At 42.4% G+C, this 26,507-nt stretch overlaps 1 protein-coding gene across 5 annotated transcripts in view; it reads right to left on the reverse strand.

The window, feature by feature from the left end:
• Window positions 1-9,911: 9,911 nt before the first annotated feature.
• Window positions 9,912-26,507, reverse strand: part of LOC133560799 (NACHT and WD repeat domain-containing protein 2) — an 80,245-nt gene continuing 63,649 nt past the window's right edge. For all 5 annotated transcript variants that reach the window (XM_061913733.1, XM_061913736.1, XM_061913734.1 and 2 more), the window contains 4 exons: window positions 17,933-18,136; window positions 17,515-17,665; window positions 16,312-16,901; window positions 9,912-16,221 (listed from right to left, as the gene is read on the reverse strand). In XM_061913733.1, the coding sequence (XP_061769717.1) occupies window positions 12,325-16,221; window positions 16,312-16,901; window positions 17,515-17,665; window positions 17,933-18,136 (4,842 nt within the window). In that variant the 3' untranslated portion in view covers window positions 9,912-12,324. The remainder of the gene's footprint in view (window positions 16,222-16,311; window positions 16,902-17,514; window positions 17,666-17,932; window positions 18,137-26,507) is intronic.

A 26,507-nucleotide genomic window follows, 5' to 3' on the forward strand; every position in this document is an offset into this window, starting at 1 on the left:
GAGGGGCACTGAACTTTGGGAGTCTCCCGGAAAAATCGTGAGGGTTTGCAAGTATGAGTATCAGCGGTGAATGCAGTGTTACAGAGGCATCACCGCTGTATAATACCGGCGGGCCAGCTCTAATCTTAATTTGATATTACCTCAAGGGCCAAATGAAATTACACGGCGGGCCAAATTTGGCCCGCGGGCCAGAGTTTGACACCCATGGTTTAATACATCCAGCAGGGCATCACAACAAAATTACCGTATTTCCTTGATATAGTATGCGCCTGACTTGAATTACTGCCGGGTCAAACACGTTTCCCAAAATAATTAGCGCATGCTTAGTTATAGTATTACCGCCTGGTCAAACTCGTGACGTCACGAGTGACACTTCCCCTGTCATCATTTTCAAAATGGAGGAGGCTGATTTCAAACCGGTAATTTGAAATTGCATAAAGGGAAGAAGATTAAGAGCTATTCAGTAGGATTTAAGGTCCAAGCTTACATCACACTCAAATTTCTACTGCATACCTTTGGTACATGAGAAGAGGTTTTAAAATAATTAGCGCATGCTTACTTTTACCGCATGCCTTTGGTAAGCGCAGGAGTGAGAAGAGGTTTTAAATTAATTAGCGCACCGGCGGCAATTCAAAGAAATATGGTAGGCATAATAATGTGTTAATTCCACGACTGTATATATCGGTATTGGTTGATATCGGTATCGGAATATCGGATACCAGCAAAAAAAGCCATTATCGGACATCTATAGTTTGAATATAAATATTGTGGTTGTAGGAACAATTTGAATGTTGAAGATAGGTAACTGTACTGCAACATACTATGAATTTAGAAAGGATAAACATGTATGTTATAATATTTGGAATTAAACTACGAGGCTGACAGCAAATCTAGCCAAGGAAGCATGCATCTCGGAATGAACTTCCTAAAGTAACCCTCGTGGGTCGGTACACGCTTTCGGGGATTTAAACCGGGTTGTACTGCTTGACTGTTGATCCTGCTAACCAGCGTACTTAACAGCCAGGCTTCTGAGCTTGCTTTTATTCTTTACAATAAAATGTTTTACTTATTTATTTATACGACTCATCGATGCAAAATGTTTTTAAAGAACTATATATTTTTTGGTCTCTGCACCGACGTCAGTGGGATTAAAGGAATGTGTGTAATCCTCTCAGCCAAACTTTCAAGCTGTCAAAAGTGATGTCCAACTGGGGATTTTAAAGGCAGCAGTGAAAAGGACATTTAATTACCCAGAGTTCTTTGCTGCCACAGTACTACGTTTTTGCTAATTTGGGGGATATATCAACATTTTTTTTCACAATGAAATATGTTACCTGATTGTATGAAATGTTAACTCACATACAAGCTAACATTTAAAATAAACAACCTGGAAACCGTTATTTACATTGATAGGGGAAATATTGAGGTCACAGTATCAATGCAGGCAACTGGTTTTTGAGTTAGAAGAATTGTCAATGAGTTATGTGTAAGTTCCTGATAGTAGAAGACTATTCCAAAGTGAAATTGCACTTGAGTGCAAGTATATAAGACTGTCAATATAAGAAGGAATTATTGCCATCCATCCATCTTCTTCAGCTTATCTGAGGCCGTCGCGGGGGCAGCAGCTTAAGCAGGGAAGTTCATACTTCCCTGTCCCCAGCCACTTGGTCCAGCTCCTCCCGGGGGATCCCGAGGCGTTCCCAGGCCAGTTTGGACACATAGTCCTCCCAACGTGTCCTGGGTCTTCCCCGTAGCCTAGTCAGACGTGCCCGACACACCTCCCTAAGGAGGGGTTCGGGTGGCACCCTGACCAGATGCCCGAACCACCTCATCTGGCTACTCTCGATGTGGAGGAGCAGCGGCTTTACTTTGAGTTCCTCCCGGATGACAGAACTTCTCACCCTATCTCTAAGGGAGAGTCCCACCACCCGGCGGAGGAAGCTCATTTCGGCTAATTTTGTACCCCTGATCTTGTCCTTTCGGTCTTAACCCAAAGCTCATGACCATAGGTGAGGATGGGAACATAGATCGACTGGTAAATTGAGAGCTTTGCCTTCCGGCTCAGCTCCTTCTTCACCACAACGGGTTGATACAGCGTCCGCATTACTGAAGACGCCGCACGAATCCGCCTGTCGATCTCACGATCCACTCTTCCCCCACTCGTGAACAAGACTGCGACGTACTTGAACTCCTCCACTTAGGGCAGGGTCTCCTCCCCAACCTGGAGATGGCACTCCACCCTTTTCCGGGCGAGAACAAAGGTGGCTGCCATCGCTTACTCTTAATACCCGGTAATGTTGGAGAACGTTTCAATGAGCCCACTTGAATGAGATTAATCGGATGAATGATTTGGGATTTAGAGGTGGACAAAAAAAAAAACGCTACAGAAGAATAATAAATAGATTAATTGAATTAGGTATTCACACAATGATGTCATATAACACCCGGAAATGCATTTAACTGTGTGGAGCAGAGACAGCGTCCACAAGGGATACACATCAGTCCATAAACTATTAACAATTTCCCGACAAAGAAAGATAGCATCTGCACAACTTAATAGACAGTAACATATCATATGTATATATGTGTATATAATGTATATGCGTTAAAAGAACTGCGGCTTATTAGTGATTCCCAGAGCCCAAAAAAAGTCTGCGGGCTATAGAGCGTTTTCTATTCGGGCTCCAGTACTCTGGAATGCCCTCCCGGTAACAGTTAGAGGTGCTACCTCCGGAGAAGCATTTAAGTCTCATCTTAAAACTCATTTTTATACTCTAGCCTTGAAATAGACGCCCTTTTTAGACCAGTTGATCTGCCGTTTATTTTATTTTTCTCCTCTGCCCCCTTCTCTCTTGTGAGTGGGGGCGGTGGCCATGGATGAAGTGCTGGCTGTCCAGAGTTGGGATGCAGGGTGAACCACTCGCCTGTGCATCGGTTATGGACATCTCTGCGCTGCTGACCTGTCTCCGCTCGGGAGGGTCTCCTGTTGGCCCCACCATGGACTGGAGTCTCACTATTATGTTAATTCCACTATGGACTGGATTTTCACAATATGATGTTAGACCCACTTGACGTCCATTGCATCCGGTCTCCCTTAGAGGGGATGGGGGTCACCCACATTTGTGGTCCTGTCCAAAGTTTCTCATAGTCATTCACATTGACATCCCACTGGATTGTGAGTTTTTCCTTGCCCTTATGTGGGCTCTGAACCGAGGATGTCGTTGTGCCTTGTGCAGCCCTTTGAGAAACTTGTGATTTAGTATTATAGAAATAAACATTGATTAATATACATATATATGCAGCCCGGTGGTGGGTTCCACCCCCCGGCTCTGGGTCGTTCTGTGTGGAGTTTGCATGTTCTCCCCGTTACTGTGGGTTCCCTCCGGGTACTCCGACTTCCTTCAACCTCCAAAGACATGCATCTGGGGATAGTTTGATTGGCAACACTAAATTGGCCCTAGTGTGTGAATGTGAGTGTGAATTTTGTCTGTCTATCTGTGTTGGCCCTGTGATGAGTGATCGACTGCTCGTAAGACCAACTATGACACGACGTACGACGACGGGGGAGGTCGGGGGTGGGGCCCTGGTACTTTTTAGAGACGGTATAGTATCGAATACGATTCATCAGTATCGCTGTACTATACCAATACCAGTACACCATACAACCCTTCTTCATTCGCTAACCATGTTGCAAAAAAGGGCAGTTAGAATAAGTCACTAGAAATGTGGGCCTGCTTTGTGTGCCCTGGACCTCTGGCCGGGGGTTGCCGGAAGTCTTCTTACTTTTAAGATGGTGCCGATTGACTTAGGTATAACCCTCCAAAATTAGCTACAGAGCTAACCTAAAATATTAGCATCCTAACATTAAAATGCTAACCCGTAGCATGTAAGCTAATTTTGGCCTGCTAAGTTACCATGTTTTAAAATGCCAAGTTGTATGACCCTAAGGTGTATGGCTGCGGAAGTGGAGAAAAAAAGTGTAAAATTTGCTGAAACAGTTAACATGCCAAAGTAATTTTGCTAGCATGCTAACAGTTAGCAAGTTGTAGCATGTAAGCTAATGTTGGCATGCTAACAGTTAGCGTCTTTCACATACGAATTTATATGACTCTATGGTGTATGGCTGCGGAAGTGGAGAAAAAGGGGTAAAATTTGCTGAAAAAGTTAACATGCCAAAGTAAGCTTGCTAGCATGCTAACAGTTAGCAATCGTAGCATGTAAGCTAATGTTAGCATGCTAACAGTTATCATGTTTCACATACCAAGTTATATGACTCTAAGGTGTATGGCTGCGGAAGTAGAGAAAAAAAGTGTAAAATTTACTGAAAAAGTTAACGTGCCAAAGTAAGCTTGCTAGCATGCTAACATTTGCATGCTAACAGTTAGCAATTGTAGCATGTAAGCTAATGTTGGCATGCTAACAGTTATCATGTTTCACATACCAAGGTAATGACTAAGGTGTATGGCTGCGAAAGTGGAGAAAAAAGTGTAAAATTTTCTGAAAAAATTTACGTGCCAATGTAAGCTTGCTAGCATGCTAATATTTGCATGCTAACAGTTAGCAAGTTGTAGCTTGTAAGCTATTGTTGGCATGCTAACAGTTAGCATGTTTCACATACCAAGTACCTGTATATGACTCTAAGGTGTATGGCTGCGGAAGTGGAGAAAAAAATTGTAAAATTTACTGAAAAAATTAACGTGCCAAAGTAGGCTTGCTAGCATGCTAATATTTGCATGCTAACAGTTAGCAAGTTGTAGCATGTAAGCTATTGTTGGCATGCTAACAGTTAGCATGTTTCACATACCAAATTAATGTATATGACTCTAAGGTGTATGGCTGCGGAAGTGGAGAAAAAAAGTGTAAAATTAGCTGAAAAAGTTAACATGCCAAAGTAAGCTTGCCAGCATTCTAGCATTTGCATGCTAACAGTTAGCAAGTTATATTGCTCTGGGGTAAATGGTTGCAAAAATAGCTAAAAAAGTTAGCATGCTAGCAAGCTAATATTCGCATATTAACTAACATTGGGCTGGTGGGGTGAAAGAAAACCCTGGAGCTTTGGTAAGTTAAAGGGGAAACACGCAAACTCCACACATATTCAAACCCAGGACCTTCTCGCTGTGAGACACAAATCCCAACCAGTGTCCCCCCCCGTGTTGCCTCATTAATAATGACAAATATTATTAGATTATATTAAACAGTGATTTTTCAGCTATTACACACAGCTAAAATGGGGATGTTTTGTTCAGATGGTGTAGCATATATTAGCTAACATTTTTATCATCCAATTACAATTAACTTATTTTACTTGTTAACCCAGGAAAACTCAGTGGTCAACGCTCTCAAATATTAACTTTCTACTACTGTTAGTGCTCAGCTCACACACTCTCTGAAACACTCTAATCTTTCACAAGACGCAGGATAGCTCAGTGGTTAAGACTGTTGACTTGGAATCAAGGGGTCTGTGTTTGAATCCCACTCTGGATGACAATGTTTTGTTCCACATCCATCATACTTTACTGAGCAAGATGTATTTGATTGCATTTATGTTTGGAACAAAAAATGTTCTTCACAATATCCAGGATAGCATGGTGGTTAGGACTGTTCACTTGAAAACTAGGGTACTGGGTTCGAATCTCACTCTGGTTGACAGTATTTTATTTCACCTCATTCATACTTTACTGAGACAGAAGTCTTCTTTTACATTTGTGTATGGAACAAAATCCTGCTCTTCACAAGAGCCAGGATAGCCCAGTGGTGGAGACTGTTGACTTGGAAAGTAGGGTGCCGTTTTCAAATCCCATTCTGGATGACAGTATATTTTATTCCATCTTCATCATACCTTATTGAAACGGGAGTCCTCGATTACATTTATGTTGTATTGAACAAAATGGGTTCCAATCCTGTTCTGGTCAAAAACATTTTATTCCACCACCATCATACTTTACTGAGACAGAAGTCCTCGATGACCTTTAAGTATGTAACAAAATCTTGCCTTCACAAGACCCAGGATAGCACGGTGGAAGAATGCTGTTGACTTGAAAAGTGTAGGGTGCTGGCTTCAAATCCCACTCTGGTTCTTAGTATTTTATTCCACCTCCATCATACTTCACTTCAACAGTATGGAACACAATCTGGGCTTCACAAGATCCAGCATATCCCGGGGGTTAAGACTGTTGACCTGGAAAGTAGGGTGCTAGGTTTCGAATCCCACTCTGGTCGATATCGTTTTATTCCCCCAAAATCATACTGTACTGAGACAGAGTCCTCGATTACATGTATGTATGTAAAAAAATCCTTGGAGCACAAAGACCCATAATAGCCCAGTGGTTAAGCCTGTTGACTCAGGTTAAAGAGTGCTTGGTTCAAATCCCACTGTGGTTGGCAGTGTTTTATTCGACCTCCATCATACTTTACTGAGCCACAAGTCCTCGATTACATTAATGTATGGAAGAAAATCCAAAGCTCTCAAGACCCAGGATAGCTCAATGGTTAAGACTGTTGACTCAGATTGGAAGGAGCTCTGATCAATTCCCACTGTAATTGGCATTGTTTTGTCCCATCCCCATCATACTTTACTGCACCATGAATCCTTGATTAAATTTGTGCATGGAATAAAATCGAATTGATCAAGGATGGCCCACTGGTTAAGACTGTTGACTTGAAATGAAGACTGGTGGGCTTGAATTCCGGTCAGGGTGAAATGTAATATATGAAACTATGGCTCAAAGCATCAGTCTGTCACAACAAATGTAATGTTAGCATTAATAATTATTTAAATAACTTTTTTTTAATCCAAATACAATTAACCTATCTTATTTTAATTGTACCCAGGAGAGGTCATTGGTCAAAGCTCTTCATCATTAATTTTCTACTCCTATTCCCACCCACCTCAGGAAATACACACACACACACACACACACACACATAAAACAATCTCCCACAATTCCCCAGTGGCCCCCCCACCTTTTTGGTGGGCCTAAATCTTCTTCCAAGATGGCTACTACATGCCAAAACCACTAACTGTCATACCCTTGTCAGCCTGTAGGAGTCGTAAAGAATTAAGGGTTACAACCAAGATGGTGAACATCTTAAAAAAAACTACAAAATTAAAAATGGCGGTGGATATGATGTGTACTTCCAGTTTCCGGTTTAGGCTATGCCCACTTCCGGGGGTCATAAATCAATCACCCGGTATTCCCCCTTAAATAGTGGGTCCATGGAGCCCATAGCCACTTCCCTCACTTTCAGTCATTAAACAATCCGACCATCCCCCGGTGCCCCCCCTTTTTTTGGTGGTCCAAAATCTTCTTCCAAGAAGGCTAATACACACCAAAACCACAAACTGTCATACCCTTGTCAGCCTGTAGGAGTCATAAATCATTAAGGACTACAACCAAGATGGTAGACAGCTTAAAAAAAATACAAAATTAACAATGGCTACCGGATATGATGTATACTTCCTTTCCGGTTTAGGCCATGCCCACTTCCTGGGTTCATAAATCAATCCCCCGCTATCCCCCCTTGATTAGTGGGTCCATGGAGGACACACCTACTTTCTTGGGGAGGGAGTCATAAAACCCCCTCACTTCTGGTCATAAAACAATCCGCCCACATTCCCTGGTGGCCCCCCCCCCCCCCTCTTTTAGTGGGCCTAAATCTTCTTCCACGATGGCTTCTACACGCCAAAACCACAAACTGTCATACCCTTATCAGTCTGTAGGAGTCATAAATCATTAGAAACTACAACCAAGATGGTGTACAGCTTAAAAAACAACAACTACACAATTAAAATGGCCGTATACTTCCTGTTTCCGGTTTAAGCCACCCCCACTTCCAGGGGTCATAAATCAATCCTCCGCTATCCCCCCTTGATTATTTGAACCATGGATGCCATGCCTACTTTCTTGGGGAGGGGGTCATAAAAACCCCTCACTTCCTTCTCGTCATAAAACAATACCACCCCATCCCCTGGTGACCCCCCTTTTTTGGTGGGCCGATATCTTCTAACATGCAGTGATTGTCAAAGGCATTGTCTTTTAAAGGCCTACTGAAATTAGATTTTCCTATTTAAATGGGGATAGCAGGTCCATTCTATGTGTCATACTTGATGATTTCGCGATATTGCCATATTTTTGCTGAACGGATTTAGTAGAGAACATCCACGATAAAGTTCGCAACTGGAGAAAAGCCCTGCCTCTACCAGAAGTCGCAGACGATGACGTCACATGTTGAGGGTTCCTCATATATTCACCTTTATCTTAATGGGAGCCTCCAACAAAAACAGCTATTCAGACCGAGAAAACGACAATTTCCCCATTAATTTGAGCGAGGATGAAAGATTCGTGTTTGAAAATATTGATAGCGACGGACTAGAAAAAAAACAAAACACGACTGAGACAGATTCATATGTTTTTAGAGACATTTACTAGGATAATTCTGGGAAATCCCTTATCTTTCTATTGTGTTGCTAGTATTTTAGTGAGTTTAACAGTACCTGATAATCGGAAGTGTACGTCCACGTCCGGGTGTTGACGCGCAGTGTCTCGGGGAAGTCGACGGCAGCTGTATTGACGCACAAGCTCAGCTGATATTCGGTAAGAGGCGACTTTTTAACCACAATTTTTTCACCGAAACCTGCTGGTTGACATTCGGTTGGGATCCATGTTCGCTGTGATCCATACTGAAGTTTCACCTCCGTGAATTTTAAACAAGGAATCACCATGTGTTTGTGTGGCTAAAGGCTAAAGCTTCCCAACTGCGTCTTTCTACTTTTACGTCTCCAATATTAATTGAACAAATTGCAAAAGATTCAGCAACACAGATGTCCAAAATACTGTGTAATTATGCCGTTAAAGCAGACGACTTTTAGCTGTGTGTGTGTGCAGCGCTCATATCATAACAGCCCGTGACGTCATGCGTACACGTCATCATTACGCGACCTTTTCAAGAAAAAAGTCCCGGGAAACTTAAAATTGCAATTTAGTAAACTAAAAAGGCCGTATTGGCATGTGTTGCAATGTTAATATTTCATCATTGATATATAAACTATCAGACTGCGTGGTGGGTAGTAGTGGGTTTCAGTGGGCCTTTAAATAGCCTTAAAAAAATGAATGGTATTGTCTGTGCAGTCTTGGCAAAAAAAGGTTTTTAGTCGGCGTCAAAATCCTTTCAATCTGCGCTTCTGCTAAGGTTAAAGTGTTTGGTGTTGGCTCGTCTCCCCCTGTCAGAGCGTGGAGGCGGGAGGAAGGGACGAGGGGAGAAATTAGGTGAATCAGAGGCTTCCCCGTCGCTGCTGATGGAAAAAAAACAAAAAAAGACGCCAAGACATCGGCTTACTGAGCAAACACAACTGACAATGATGTTGCTATTTTAGCACAGGGTAAATAACGAGGCGTGGGGACACAAAGTGTGACCTATATGGCGACATGGCGCCGGATAAACAGGCAGCGTATTTGCCGTGCGTCAGGTAGAATGAGTGCGGGGTGGTCGGTTGTCATAAAAACGGCAGGCGGTTCGATAAGACATGAGCTCACCATCGTTACAACGAAGGGCGTGGCCAAGTTTGTCACCGCCGTGGACCTGATGTTGCCGTGGAGACAGGACACTCACATATTGACTCAGTCCCACACCACTGGGAAATTAAAACAGCACCACAGTGTGTGTGTGTGCTCAGGTGCACTCTGCATACATTGCCTAATTACAATGACAATGATGTCAGCCATCTTTGGAGACATATTCACCACGCTTGTCCGGCGTTAGTCGTCAAGCGTGGAGGAGCAATTACTGGCCTATCAGATCCTCTTACAGCTGTGTAACACACAGGGAAGTGTGTGCGTTGTTTGTTATTGTGCCGACAACATTTTGACACACGATCACGATGTCATTAGATGAAGACGGCGTGGAGGCAAAAAAAAAAAAAAAGTGAACCATTTTATTACATTAAAATGTTCCATACAAACAATGCATACACACTAGTTTCATATTGCTTCAAACGAAAGCTTCTTTTCCCGCTTGAGTCCCAGTAAAACAACTCTGTAACAAAGTATAAGTACAACATTTATGAAAATATAAATCTCTAAACAGGTAATCAGTACAAAGAATACCATTATAAACATTCATCACCATATTGTCAACAAGGAGTTGCAAACAGAGAAGTTGTTAAAAGTCATTCAGGTTACCTTAACGTACAAATAATACCGCTTACTGGCTTCCACGTGGCCACATTCAAATAACGCTTAAAAATTGGCATTCCAATATATTAGCAGAGGACTCTTCTTTTTTTTTCTCTTGTTTTTTTTTTAAAACAATAACACATTTTGTCTATCATGAACAAAAAATACAGATCAACATTGAAACCATTTCGTAACGATACCGTTGCACCACAAGCCTCATTAACCAAAATAAACACAACTTAGATGGGGACTTTGGCAATTACATGATATCGTAAACTTTATTGAGAGAATCCAGGGAATATTTTAAAGTTGATGCTGCTACCTTGTTTGAAAGGAACCAAGGGCCATCATCTTAAAAACTGAGTCAACATAGAAGGTGGATTAGCCCTTTGAGAGGAAGGTGTGTGTGGCTTAGTCTCAGGTCGACGTTGCAGTACTTAATCCCAGCTGGACCTGATCCTAACAATGTTGAGTTAGGTGGGCTCTCTTTAACCGCCAAGATCAGGGGTTTCCAAAATGTTTCCACCAAGGACCACTTTGATACATGTTCATTAAAGACACTACAACCAATAAATCAATCCATTTGATAAAAGTTAAAGTCCTGATGATAGTCAAACACACCCTAGGGGTGGTGAAATTATCTTCTGCCTTTGACCCATCTCCATATCCACCCCCTGTGAGGTGATGGGAGCTGTGAGCAGCAGCGGTGGCCGCGCTAGGGAATCATTTTGGTGATTTAACCCCCAATTCCAACCCTTGATGCCGAGCGCCAAGCAGGGAGGCAATGGGTCCCATTTTTAGAGTCTTTGGTATGACTCACTTTGAACTCACGACCTTCCAGTCTATGGGCTTAACCACAAAGTCACTGAGCAGGATAATGCTAGCATATATTAGCTTTCTGTCATCTTTATTAATATATTTCATTTAACTTGCCGACGGTCAATAAAAAAACGAAAAATAACTTTGGACACTCCTGACCAAGATGTACTGTATGTCAAACTGCATAACAAAGGCATTTTTGTCAAAGGTACAGTTAAAAGTACAGTTTACAATAAATGTATTATTTGTCCACAAATCTTGTGAACATATCCTTTTCTAATAATAAAGGCAGGACAAAGTACCTGGACGTCCTCTTGTGTTACCGTAGGCAAATCCTGTTTGAAAACTGTGTTAAGACAACTCCAGATCAGCTAAAACAACTAACATCATACTCCGTACAGGAATAAATCGAGTAATTGCTCACAAACCACCAATAAAGTGCTTCCACCTAGTGTCTAAACCTCTAAATATACCTTATATTCACAGGGCCAAATGGACTTACAACATTGTTCTGTTGTCTTATCGACTTGTGAACACTAACTCCACTAGACCTAAAGCAAGTACACTGATTAAGGCGTGCCTGTGCATGGTGCTCTGCTACACTGTTTGCTCCTTAGTGGTGTCCCCCTTTTCACACATACAGCTCACACGATGATGGAACTGCAGGCAAAACAACTGTTGTCACAAGGAGCAACCTGTCACTCCTTGTTTTTTGACTGTGTGTGTGTATGTGTGTGTGCATGTATCTGTGTTTACAAATTCCCTGCTTTTTCATAAATCTTGTGGTCTGCACATAAAGGACATTTAGAAATTCCAGGCACTCACTTTGATTGCATTAAGCACAATAACATTTTAAGGAGTTGCACAAATTGCAGCAGCCAAAAAGAGCTATGCACATACAGTATTTTTTGTACATACTAAATGATGTAACCCTATAGCCTACGATGTAAATTGACATATTGTACAATGAAAGTGGCAAAGGTGACTGGAATGGCTTGGACAATGTTCAGTCACTGATACATTTGAAAGTTACGTTAGTTCTTCAAATGCAAAAAGGACACATTAACGGCAAACTCATATCACGTAGAATTTGTTTTCCTTCATGTGTTATTTTCCCCAACCATCTGAATGTAAAACCAACCAAAACAGCGTGACAGCTAGATAATATATCTGTTGAGTGTAGCGTTCAAATAGTTTTGACAAACGCCTGAAATTTGCAGCTGAATCACGTGGCTGTAAACAAAGAGTCCACCATAGCATCCCCCTCTCCTAGATTCTGAAATTCCCGGCATCGCTCCGCCGTTCCATTTTTTTTTTTTTAATTCCCACCCGCTCACTGCAGCAACTCTGCCTTTTTCGTTGGTGTAGTAGACTCACCTTCACCGGAGTCAGACACATTGATTGGGCTGTCCCTGGAGAAGACTTCTGTTGATTCCCTCCAAATGCAGTCCGCGACACTCTTAAAGGAATGATTGCCACATTTGGGCCGCACTTTCTGTGAAGCATTGTTGACTATCTGCCGGCTGTTGGAGGTGGCTATTTTGATCTTGAGCGCAGCATCGACACGGTCCACCACAGTGTATGTGCCAATGCTGCCATCCTCAAAGCCAATGATGATGTTCAAAGCTCTTTGAGAGAGCGAAAGGAAAGTGGGCGTCTTATATAAAGAGCATGTGCCAATGCTTTTACCGTCAGCAAGGCGCATCACAATCAAATTGGAAACAACGCCGGCTTCGTCGTCCTCATCACAGTTGCGAAAGCAGACATATACGAGATAGCGGCCGTCTCGTGATAATTTCTGACGCCAGATAATGCCGGCAGCATGAACAAGCCTAAGTTTCCCGCTGTGCAGGTCCAGCACATTAATATTCTCGTCACCTTTGGACACAATACCTTGTTTACCATTGGGTGAGATCTGGAAATCCTCGAGATTTTTGAGAAAGTTGGCCGGCAACTGGACACGCCTGCAAACGGCCTCGTCCGCCACGCTCCAGATGAAAACGGTCTCCGTGGATGTGATGAACACGACGCAGTCAGGGCAGTCTGGGATAAGTTTGAAACTGACGATAGTGATGCCATCATCACAAACAAATTTTTTGGATACGCTGCCTGACCACAAGCTGACAGCAAGGAGCTTGTTTTTGGAGGTTCCAACAAGAAATGTGTTGGCTGTAGTGATCAATGCGTTCTGGAGGGTGACCAAGATGTTGCACACCTTGTGTCCGGTGGCAAGTCTCCAAACCCTTGAGGCATTTTGCTCACAAAGGGAAACAACAAACTGGTCGTTGTGGGTGATTAGCAACTGGGATATTCTCTGTCCGTTGATACGAAAAATGTTCTCCCCAGAGTTGGTTTGCCAAATGTACTGACTGCACTTATCATCTGAAGTTACCATTAGATCACCTGAGGAGGTTAGCACACAATTCTCCACTATGCCCTCATGCTTGAAGACAGTCTCTATAAATCCAGTGCCAAAATTCCACTTGTGGACTGCTTCTGAGCCATCCATTGTAAATACATAATCCTCTCTGCCAGACAACTGCAATGTTTGGATCTTCTTTCCTGTTTTGTCAATATTAGACATTGCTGTGATGATATCAATGTCCCAGACCGACAGCACTCCACTGCTTGCAACAGAAAGGAGCAGATTGTGGTGAACTGATTTGATGAGTTTGACAATGGCCCCTGATATCTCAATCAGACTGGCCATGCATTGCCCGCTGTCCCTTCTCCACACGAAGATGGAAGAGGTGTTCTCCATTGAGGCCACAATGCTTTGTCCGTTTTTGGAGAGAACTGCAGCGACAAAGCGTTCGCTACGTTTGGCTTTAAACTTCTCCACCATTTTCCACACTTTTGTGTCTAGAACCTCAATACTTCTGGCCTTGCATAAGAGAATTGAGCGCTGGTCGTCAGACAGCTCAATGCTCAGCACTTCACTATCATCTCCTCTGCAGTCATAATCCTCCATCAATCGTGGGTTGGTGATTTCTTTAGTGTTCCATACTGAGAGACTACCCTCATTGTCAATCATCACCATTTGGTTGAGAGTGTCCAGAACAAGGATTGACTTGACAAAACCTCCAGAAAACTCAGATGTAACAGTGGCCAACTTGTCCCCATTTCCTAGATGAAAGATGGATGCAGTGTTGAGGTACTGACCACAGAAGGCATACATTCCATCCGGAGAGCACTGGACACAAGTCACCTCGTACCAGCAATGAAACTGATAGAGAGGCCAGCCGTAAAGTAAGTCGATGACGTTGACGTCTTTACTGGCCTCAAGCCAAGCTAAAGCATGGTGAGTGGACAAAGTGAAGCCATTGATGAAGGCCACTCCACCAGTGATGCCACCGTGTTTAGACCCCTTGATTTCAACCTCTGATAAAAGGCAGGATTTATGATTATCATAGATTAGAAGTGTGTTTTTAGTGGTAGCCACAACAAGATATTTTTCATCACTGGTTAGTCTGATTCCCAGCACAACAGATTTGGCTGTGTCGATCTGTCGTAGCAGTTGTCTGCTCTCGACATCCCACGTGCTGACAGACCCATCTTCAAGCGCTACAAGAACAATGTTTGGCGCTAGGGTGGGCAGGATCTCCACTATCTGCATGTAACTTGAGCATAAAGGAAGTCTTTCCGGACTGTACGTGACATCCATCGAGGAGTGCAGAGGCACAATTGAGCAGTACTTGGGACCATCCTTGTCGCACTCCAGAAGGAGGTGTCGAAGTTTGGGCAAGGAGGTGACAACTGGCAAAAGCCTTTGCTGCAGTTCTGCCGAGAGGGATGCTGGGTTTTTCAAGACTTTTACCTTGATGCTGCTGAGAGTGGTGGACAGAAACTTCAGTTCTTTTTCTTGGGTGTAACTATATGCCAAGTCAATATCATTCAAGGCCTTATCAAATTGGCCAATCTTGATCATTGTGTAGAGCCAGCTAAAGTTCATAATGACGCCAAACATGAGATCATCAGTGCGTCCACTTCTGGTGAGGTGGAACACCAACTCTGTCATCTTCCTGTGGTTGACAAAAAAAATGTCAGGCTCCAGTAGGTTGCACTGAAAGACCCAAGGTTGCTCAGGTGTTTGCCTGTCATAAGAGTACTTGTCAGATGATGTTTTCTCATGGGATTGTTGATGGTGGGGGTTTTTGTGGTGTGATATATTTTGGGAAGTGAAATGATTGTTGTCATATGTAAAAATCTTCTTTCTACCCCCTGACCATGCCCCCAGAAAATACTCCGCTAGTAGGCTGTGCATTTGATGGACATCCTCCTCGTTGCTTAGATACAGTTTCTGGGCAATGAGATGAAGATGTCTGTTAGCCCAGACCATCAGGGTGACATTGTGTACCTGACGTTCCACTAGATAACCTTCCAGCTCCTCTTTGAGCCTCGCTACCAAGTCACAAGAGATCCTCAAGGGATTTTTGAGGTAAGATGCAACTATAACATCACCGAGAACTATGTTATCCAGGGATAATATATCCTCTAACTCAACTTCAGTTAAACCTGCTTTAGCCATGGTGATATATCCTAATGCTCTAAAGACAAATCTTTGGCCTAGCTTATTCTCTACAGAATAGAACAGCTGTTCTATGCTTTCATGAACAGTGGAGCACAGAGACTTTTCATCAACATCTTTGTGGGACTTCCAATGGACAACCTCTCTGTAGATTAAATTGACAAACATTGGCAACGTACACTTGGCAAGAGCCTCGTTGACATAGATCTGCTGGCCTGAGGTGACCTTTCTCTTCACACCAAGTAACTGTTGCTTTAACGTCTGGCTGCAAACCTTGCGGTCTCTCTGGGTTAATTCTACATAATAGTCCTCATCATGGATGCTATGTCGAAGCTTCTGCAGAATGCCATGTTTATTGGGCAATGTTGAGATGATAATGCGGACTGTCCGAGGGAGGTGTATGGGGAGCCACCAGAGCTTCCGGGCTTCGTCGGCATCTGACAGCTGCTCCAAGGCATCCAGTACGATGACCAAAGGCCTGTGGAAGGAGGATTCCCCAAGAAGGTTGATCAGGAGCTCCCTCATCTCTTGGATCTTGTTAGGCAAAAAGTGAATCAAGCAGCGATAATTTATTGCAATCTGTTCACAAATGCTCTGGAGGAGGGTGCGCAAGTCTGTAGAGGGCTGACTTGAGCCGATGAAACGGACAATGACCACTGGGTCAGTTTCAGGGCCCATCTCTTTCTGCAACCACATGTAGGCCTGAAAAAACAACAATGTGGACAGACGTTTAAGGTTCCATCACACTACATATTTTGTTGAATCGGTACGAACACTAGACAGTGATTTTACCTGTTTGGCAACTTCCGAAAGCAGCAAAGTTTTTCCTGTGCAGGGTCCTCCGTGCACCACAAGCGGACTCATCCTACTCCCCTTAGATGGTAAAATGTACTCCTGCAGGTAATCTAAGAACTCAGTTTTATATTCATACAATGCTGCGTAGGCTTTGCAAAGGGACAAATGTTGCAGGATCTCATCGTACAGAGGGTCAGTCTCTGTGTCAAAGTTCTGCTGGACTGTGGCCTGAATGATATCCACCATGTCCTCGTAGAACTGTTTGCACAGACCCTCAACATAATGACTCTCCACTTCCTGGGAGTAGCCTAGTTTCATGTCGCAATGTGTGACAGAGGAGTAAACACGAAGGTTGGACGCCGCCACCACTGTTGGTATAAACTCATCCCGCACCTTCAACAGGCGCTCGTAGGCTTCCTGGTTGCGCATGATGCGGTCACCGCTCACCACAATGTCCATGTAGCGGGACATCTCCGGGAGTTTGGCGAAACGGTCAAAGTTTGAGATTTTGCGTATGTAGCAAACACATTTCCTGAGAAAGGCAGGAGTTTGTTTCCCAAGGGCAAAGTCTAATTCATCCTCCAACGCTAAAATGAGAGAAACAAAAAAATAACATCATCTTATTTGTCACTTTAGTACACACTGAGAAATTGCATGTGAAAACCTAAACTAAATGGATACTATTTTCCTAAGCTGTCAATAGGAAGCTGATTAAGATGCAGCTTGAGTATAATGCTCGACATCTTCCTTAGATACAAGTCTAACAGATGTAGATTTCTTTCAGGCGATAATCTGAGAAGCTTTAGTAACCCTTTTGCCAGCGATTACATTGATTTCCCCCGAGCTTCATTTAATTGGAGCCAAAGTTGATAACGGCGTGACTGAAAGGTAAAAGAGGCTCCCCGCAAAGAGTCTGCCAGCATCTCTTGTGTAGTTTTGTTCCCACATAAGCCAGCTAATTTGATCCCAGAGACACAAGTGTGAAAGCAAAACTTTGTCCTTATAGGAGCTCAATTAAGGAGTATTACATTTTTATTACATTAAAGAATATCCCCTGATTCAAGTTTTTATTATTTATTATTAACTGGGGTTCATCCCTTTGCAACAAAACATTGTACTTGGCAAGCTACTGTCAGAAAACTGTAATTAATAAGAAAAAGATGCATGCTCTGACATGGAAAATGCAGACCTGAAACTAACCAGAGCAAAGGAATTTCTTAGCCTCAGTGCCCTGCATTGTCCCCTTCTCTTGAAGCTGCAGCACTGCCGTACGGAAAATCCGCTTGATCTCCTCAGACACTTTCCTCCAGGCCTTGTCATTCTTGGTCTTGGCTGCCCCGTTAGACTCCATCTAAGTTGGATGGCAGGCAGGGAAAGGACAGATTGAATTTACCCTGCAGACTTGCATCACACTGAGAAATGAATGCAGAAAGGGGATGCATGCAAAACTGCTTGAAAGAATATTAGAATTTCGAATTTCAAAGTTAACTTTTTTATGCGCTTTCTGAGATAACACAAAGTTTAAGACGAAGAAATGAGAAGCAAAACATCGCAAAGGCAAGCAAGTCGACCAACGCTATATGGGGTAAACTACAAGTTCTTTCATTGATACACTCACAGAGTTCTGGTAATTCTTGAGCATTTGGGCTTTAGGTTTGAGGTAGTATGCGGGTGGCACAGAGTTTTCATCCCTGCAGTACCACTCGTCCAAGATGTGTGTGTCCAGCCCAGCCTCCACCGCTGCATCCAAGATCATCTCAAACTCAGCTGATTCCACCTCACCAGGCACTCGGATGCTGCCATACTTCTCCCCTACCAAACCCTGAGGAAAATGAGATGGGACAAGAATTGATTGATTGATTGAAACTTTTATTAGTAGATTGCACAGTTCAGTACATATTCCGTACAATTGACCACTAAATGGTAACACCCGAAAAAGTTTTCCAACTTGTTTAAGTCGGGGTCCACGTAAATCAATTCACGGTACAAATATATACTATCAGCATAATACTGTCATCACATATGTTAATCATCAGAGTATATACATTGAATTATTTACATTATTTACAATCCGGGGGGTGGGATTAGGATCTTTGGTTGATATCAGCACTTCAGTCATTAACAATTGCATCATCAGAGAAATGGACATTGAAAGAGTGTCGGTCTGACTTAGTAGGATATGTACAGTGAGCAGAGAACATAGTGAGTTCAGATAGCATAAGAACAAGTAGATACATTATAAATACATTGGATTATTTACATTTAGTTATTTACAATCAGGGGAGATGGGATGTGGAGGAGGGAGGGTGTTAGTAAAGGGTTGAAGTTGCCTGGAGGTGTTGTTTTAGTGCGGTTTTGAAGGAGGATAGAGATGCACTTACTTTTACACCTGTTGGGAGTGCATTCCACATTTATGTGGTACAGAAGGAGAATGAGTTAAGACCTTTGTTAGATCAGAATCTGGGTTTAACGTGGTTTGTGGAGCTCCCCCTGGTGTTGTGGTTATGGCAGTCATTTACGTTATGGAAGTAGTTTGACATGTACTTCGGTATCAGGGAGGTGTAGCGGATTTTATAGACTAGGCTCAGTGCAAGTTGTTTTACGCTGTCCTCCACCCTGAGCCAGAGCACTTTGGAGAAGTGGGTTGGAATGAGGTGTGATCTGGGGTGGGGGTCTAAAAGTAACCTGACTAGCTTGTTCTGGGATGTTTGGAGTCTAGATTTGAGGGTTTTGGAGGTGCTGGGGTACCAGGAGCTGAAAAGGTTAACTAGGCAAATAGTCAGTCAGTGGCATGGAAAAGTATTCAATACCATCTGTCTGCAGCGCTGTTGAAGTGTTTTCAGCACCGTTGGAATGTCTACCAATGTGTGGATGCACTATTTACTAAGTGCGTGTATTAACTATGATAATTATTCCACATCATGACAGAAAACAAAGAGAGTAACAAGCAGTGCTGTACTTGCTTCTGGCCTTTTTCCAATTAGACAGGGATGTTGTTTTTCCGTTTTAGTCTTTTTTTAAACACTGCTTTTTGCTCCGTCATTGAAAAATGGCAAATCAATTTTGGTTTGGGCATTATTAAAATAAAAAAGCTTTAATGCATGAAACGATTAATGTCTCCTTTTTAAACTCTTAAGAACATGAGCAGATTTTCTTTATGCGTAAAAAGACTGTCCCGAAACCTAATGCCGTAGTTAAATACAGGGATGTAGATGTGTAAAGATAAGGTGTGTGGGCCCATTAGTTTAGTATTCTAATCATCACCACTCATGTCTTCATCTTTAAACAGCAAATCTCTTCTCATGTCTCTGGCGCAAACTTTTGACAGCTAATTTAGTATTATCTGGGCTATTCCTTGATGTGCTCCATCCGCCACATTCAAGGACAACCTTCGAGAGAAATGAAGCTTTCCACTTCACGACTGGTTGATCTTTATTTCCCGTGTCGGAGCACAATCGCAGCCGCAGGGAAAATCCGCTAAACTCCAAGGCGCAGGACTGAAAAGGAAAATTATGCTTGCACACTGGTGGCAGTGGCGCCTCGGAGCCATGCCAGGTCGGGCTGGTCCTAGTTGCCTTGGCAGTCGCAGCAAGAGGAGATGCGGGCAACACGTCAAATCAAGGTCTGTTGGACAGCATCCTCAATGTCGTGCGTCTATATTGCACACAATCCTGAAGGAATACATCAACTGTGACGCAACAATACACAAAAGAGTGTTGACCCTTTCAACAAAAAACATCTGAGTTTGCAAGAGCACCGGTTGGTACTGAAGAAAACGGGCTAAAAAGAATCCAAGTATTTGTCCTTTCTGGAATTATAGTGAGACTATGTGCGGTTTTCATTATGAGTCCGCTGGGATGGGCAACTAAGTTACCGTGTGCACGTATATCTGGAACTACAGTATGAATTAACGAACAATCCCTTGCTCCATCAATCAACAAAATAGACTGCCTGCTGTATATATCGATCTGCTACATGCTCTGCCCACCTGGAGCCACAAACAACTCTCTGAAGAAGCAATGGCTGCACAATGTGACATCTAACTCATGCTTACTGCTCAAACAGAACCCTCAATGCATTTTTGGAATGATGCTAGATCATCTTCCACGCAGGGGTCATACTTCCTGAACCCATCAAGGTAGACTTACATCAACCCTAACAAAAATAAAGACTACTCTATCTCCTGCTATCCCAAATGCACAAGTAGATGGGAGGAAAAAGCACAACTGAAAGTGGTGAGGCTGAGATGCATCCTTGAGACAATTATCAACTGTTTTTTTTTTTAAATGGGGGGGGCTGATAATTTGAGACCTTTGTAAAACTGAAAAGGTGAGTAGAAGAAGAAGAAAGACAGTCGTGGCTCATTGTCATGCTTACCATCACCATGCCAACCCCCGCAATTGCCATGGAAACAATCTTTATTGACATATAACAGAAAAGCCTGCCCCTGTCCAGGTATGTCACAGGTTTGTAGCTCTAAATCAATGGTTCCCAAACTTTTGCAGGCTGGCGCCCCCTTGACTCCCCAGTGAATTCCTAGCGCCCCCCCCCACAGACACATATGGAAACAAACACTTCTTTCTTGATATTTGGTATGCTGCAGTTTGAAAAGAGAAAGGTTAAACACAAATGTGTATTTCACAAATAAAACCCAATTTAGTAAACCAATTTATTTTTTTTAGCAGTTTTAACTGTTTCAGCAACATAGAATGGTGAATAAACATTCCACCAGTAACCTTCATTGTCTCACACTTAATATTAATGGGATGGATGTGCTTGGTGCAGGGACATAAGCTTCTCAACATCAGGCTGGAACTCACTAAGAAGAAGTCGTAGATCCCCGCGGTCAGTAATTTTCAGTCGGTTTCTTTGCTTGGAAAGAAGCAAGGCGACTGCACTGAAGCCCCGTTCTACTAAATATGATGTTGGCGTGTGGTAACCGGACCCTGATGCGTCGTCCACTGACTCGTCTTGCTGCACGTGTTGTGTACAAATCGTCAAACAAACGTTCAAACTTCTGACTTCGACTTCGGACTGCCGCCCCCCTACCGCCCCCTTCTTCCTCACCGTCCCCCCAGATCTTTCCACCGCCCCCAGGGGGGCGGTACCGCCCACTTTGGGAACCACTGCTCTAAATGGTTCTGATTTAACAGCTGGATGTCTCTTTGGAGACTTAAAGGGGAACATTATCACCAGACCTATGTAAGCGTCAATATATACCTTGATGTTGCAGAAAAGACCATATATTTTTTTAACCGATTTCCAAACTCTAAATGGGTGAATTTTGGTGAATTAAACGCCTTTCTATTATTTGCTCTCGGAGCAAAGACGTCACAAGGTGACGTCACCTAGGTAGTCAACCGCCATTTTCTCAAACACATTATAAACATCGAGTCAAATCAGCTCTGTTATTTTCCGTTTTTTCAACTGTTTTCCGTACCTTGGAGACATCATGCCTCATCGGTGTGTTGTCGGAGGGTGTAACAACACGATCAGGGATGGATTCAAGTTGATTTATGTAGAATGTGCATCGATTAGCACGGCATGCTAATCGATGCTAACATGCTATTTAGGCTAGCTGTATGTAAATGTGAAGCTATATTTGCATCCAGCCTTTCCCACCACCCACATTTATTGCCAAAAAAACACTTACCAATCGATGGATTTAAGTTGCTCCAGTGTCAAAAGAATGCGAAAGTCCCGATTGTTTGGTCTGCACATTTTACCGGCGATGCTAAGGCAGACAAGGCACAGAGATGTATGGATAACCTGCAGATGCATTTCCAACGATAGAGTCAACTAAATCACAAAGGTGAGTTTTGTTGATGTTATTGACTTATGTGCTAATCAGACATATTTGGTCACGGCATGACTGCCAGCTAGTCGATGCTAACATGCTATTTAGGCTAGCTGTATGTACATTTGTTGCTATATTTGCATCCAGCGTTTCCCTCCACCCACATTTAATGCCAAACAAATACTTACCAATCGACAGATTTAAGTTGCTCCAGTGTCAATGCGAAAGACCCGATCGTTTTGTCTGCACATTTTACCGGCGATGCTAAGATAGACATGGCCGAATAGCGTCAATAGCTATTCGCTCAATAGCTTCAGTTTTTTCTTCAATTTCGTTTTTGCTATCTGCTTCCATACTCCAACCATCTGTTTCAATACATGCGTGATCTGTTGAATCGCTTAGACCGCTGAAATCCGAGTCTGAATCCGAGCTAATGTCGCTATATCTTGCTGTGCTATCAGCCATGTTTGTTTGTATTGGCATCACTGGATGACGTCACAGGAAAATGGACGGTGGTTTCACAGATAGCAAAAATCAGGCACTTTAAAGCCTTTTTTCGGGATATTCCACAATGGGTAAAATTTAGAAAAAAACTTAGAAAAATAAAATAAGCCACTGGGAACTGATTTTTATTGGTTTTAACCCTTCTGAAATTGTGATAATGTTCCCCTTTAAGACTATTGGATTTCAAGGATCATGCACAAACTTTGTGGTGATTTCACCTTTTATGGATTATTTACATTATTGGTGTAAATCTTATTTCGGTGGTATTGAACAGGAAATTTAGACCACAGCACATGAAGTGCTCTAAATTGCGTTTTTTCACGTTTGAGCACGTTTATGTGGGAATACTGATTTGATTTAAGTGGAAACACATGGTATGTACGATGGGTGATCCATACATCCATTTTTTGGGGTTGCGGGGATGCTGGAGCCTTTCTCAGCTGCATTCAGGCGGAAATCGGGGTACACCCTGGACAAGTCGCCACCTCATCGCAGGGCCAACACAGACAGACAGACAACATTCACACTCACATTCACATTCACACACTAGGGCCAATTGCAGCCTCCTGAGATAACAACATAGTTCACAATATAATATTTGGTATGTAAATGATAGGGGTGTAACGATTAACTGATACAGTACAGATCGATTTATAGTCCTGTTTTGAAAGTATATCAATCTGTGCTCGACAAGTTGGCCTTCCGGTAGATAGGTATCGATAGAACATAGATTTAAAAGACAATGTATCGATTTTATTGATTCTTGAAAAACGCAAATATTGGACTTAAAAACGGCAGACTTTAAATGACGTTTAGCATTTTTTACAAAAAGGACGTTAAACGTTAAGTCTGTGGTGTCATCAAAACAAAAATGGGGGATACCTACGAAAGGTCATACCAAAAGCAAATGCCACTAGACAATATCATAAATTACAACACAACAACTTTCAGCTGGAGCACAATTGCAATAGCTACAACAAATAAAAACAACACTACATAATACCGTGTTTTCCGGACTATAAAGGCGCACTTAAAAACCCTTTTTTTCCCTCAAAACTCGTGCGCCTTTTGATTGATTGATTGATACTTTTATTAGTAGATTACACAGTTCAGTACATATTCCGTACAATTGACCACTAAATGGTAACACCCGAATAAGTTTTTCAACTTTTTTAAGTCGGGGTCCACGTTAATAAATTCATGGTACAAATATGACCTTATAACCTGGTGCGCCTAATGTAAAGAATACGTTTGGTTGAGCTTACCCAGCTAAAGCTATTTTATTTGGTACATGGTGTAATGATAAGTTGGACCAGTAGATGGCAATCAAACATAAGAGATAAGTGTATCCGGCACTATAATGGCAGTATGTCTCAAGTAAACAACACCAACATTTTAAATGCCATCCATCCATCCATTTTCTACCGCTTATTTCCTTGTGGGTCGCGGGGGGCGCTGGTGCCTATCTCAGCTACAATCGGGCTGAAGGCGGTGTACACCCTGGACAAGTCGACCCTTTATCGCAGGGCCACATTTTAAATGTTCCATTGAAAATACACACAGTGCTCAAAAATCTATCAAAATGTTTTAGTACGACTTTGGTAAGCTATGAAGCCGCACCGCTTGATAGATTGTAGTGTGTTTCAACATACGAGTATTATTGTGGTGTGTGTTTATCGGGCGTTTTGTTTTGCAATATTAAGCAAAATCAACTTTTATTAACTTCTAGTACCTGCTAATCTGTATTTGGGCTCTACATAAGTAGTCGATACGCTTCTTCTTTTTCTCTATCTTTTTATGGGACATTCATCCTCTGCTGATGCCATTTCTAATATAAAGTAGTGTAAAGTTCTTACTTATATCTGTCAGTAAACTCGCCATGAAAGCGCTGAAACATTATTCACCCAAGGTATTAGAGTTCCGGTCGGATGTTTTTTCACGGGACACATTTGTAGTGTTGTTGTTTCCAAATGATATAATGTAGCCCGGAAGAGTTCTGAACACATGGGATTCTGGGTATTTGTTCTGTTGTGTTTATGTTGTGTTACGGTGCAGATGTTCTCCTGAAATGTGTTTGTCATTCTTGTTTGGTGTGATTTCACAGTGTGGTGCATATTAGTTAGAGTGCTAAAGTTGTTTATATCACAACCCTCAGTGTAACCTGTATGGCTGTTGAGCAAGTATACCTTGCAGTCGCTTATGTGTGTCTGCAGAAGCCTCATACAACATGTGAACGGGCTGGTAAGCTGTTTGTTAAGGTTGTAGAGGGTGTTAAACGCATTGTCATCATAGCACGCCCTTATTATTATTGTTTGGGTGAAAACCAGCAGACAGTCGAGAGAATGGTTGCTCTTTCATATTGAGGTGCGGGCCGCGTGTCTAAGACCCCTGGTTAATACATAGCACAAAGCAAAAAAAAAACTTTGTACGCCGTGTTATTTCATTTTAAATTTCAAAAGAGTCTTGTGGCTCCCAAATGGCTCTTTGAGTGGTAACGGTTGCAGACCCCTGCTTTAGATGATGGTACATATGTACAAAATAAACCACATGATGTTACTACATCAATCGAGGAAAATGATCAAACTAGATACATGGCATACTGTAATTTGATTTTGATATTTTTTTATCTTGATTGATTGAAAATGAACACCATTGAGTTGACTGATGAACATTATCACATCATTCATTCAGAATATATAAATAACGACAAATAAAGATAGAATACTATTAACCGCAACATGTACAGTAAGTGTAAAAAAACAACATTATGATTTGTACATTTTCAGAATGTGCTTCTTCTATTCTTAAACACAGAAAACATTCTGAAGGTGTCTTTATTTTTAAGTTATCGTGCAGGGATTTTACCAGTCCGGCCCACTTGGGAGTAGATTTTTCTCCATGTGGCCCCCGATCTAAAATGAGTATGACACCCCTGATCTACACCATCAAAAGTTTAGGCAGCCTGACGAGGCATGATGATCAGTGGCGAGGCACCCATGGGTGAAGAGAAAGTTGTGAACACCTCGTCCTCAGCTCTATGGCAACAACGGATGCACCAAGGCGAATACCATGACAAAATGGAGCTATGTTTTGCTTCTTTCATGCCTATTTTTTCCCAATGTGGCGTGCAGACAGTCAAGGTCAGGTGAGGTAAAACTGGGGAGATTGTGGGCTGACTGCCATGAATGGAATCAGCGTGGCTTAAACAACAACAGCAGACCGGGAGCACAAAAGCTAAGATTGCGCCGTTTCTTTTCAAATTGACTTTTAGCCTGATGGTGGCCGTTTTTTTATCACCTGTTCTTTCAATATTTTCTGTTGGGGCTCTGAGGAGCACAACCGGCAAAAAAAAGTCATTATTTGGGAAAATTAAAATTTTAAGGATATTTACATATGATGCTGTAGTAAGTGTTGGACTCAGGTTCAGGCTAAGTGCTGACCTTAGTAAACTTGTGTACCGTATTTTTCGGACTATAAGGCGCATTTAATTTTGTCAAAACTCGACAGTGCGCCTAATGTACCGAATAAATCTGGTTGTGCTTACCGACCTCGAAGCAATTTTATTTGGTACATGGTGCAATGGTAAGTGTGACCAGTAGATGGCAGTCACACATTAGAGATACATGTAGACAGCAATATGACACCAGTAAACACCAAAACTTTAAAGGTTCCATTGAAAATATAGAACATTACTACACACGGCACTCAAAAGTCTGTCAAAATGTTTTAGTATGACTTTAAAGCCGCATCACTTGATGGATTGTCGGCCCATTACGGCTACCAAAGTCGGAGATACAAGTATTACTATAGTTTGTGTATAAGGACCACAAAATGGCACCCATTAGCAGACATTATCTGGCGTTTTGTTTCACAATATTATGCAAAATCAACT

This window comes from Nerophis ophidion, linkage group LG10 (assembly GCF_033978795.1).
Source record: "Nerophis ophidion isolate RoL-2023_Sa linkage group LG10, RoL_Noph_v1.0, whole genome shotgun sequence".
Classification (NCBI taxonomy): domain Eukaryota; kingdom Metazoa; phylum Chordata; class Actinopteri; order Syngnathiformes; family Syngnathidae; genus Nerophis; species Nerophis ophidion.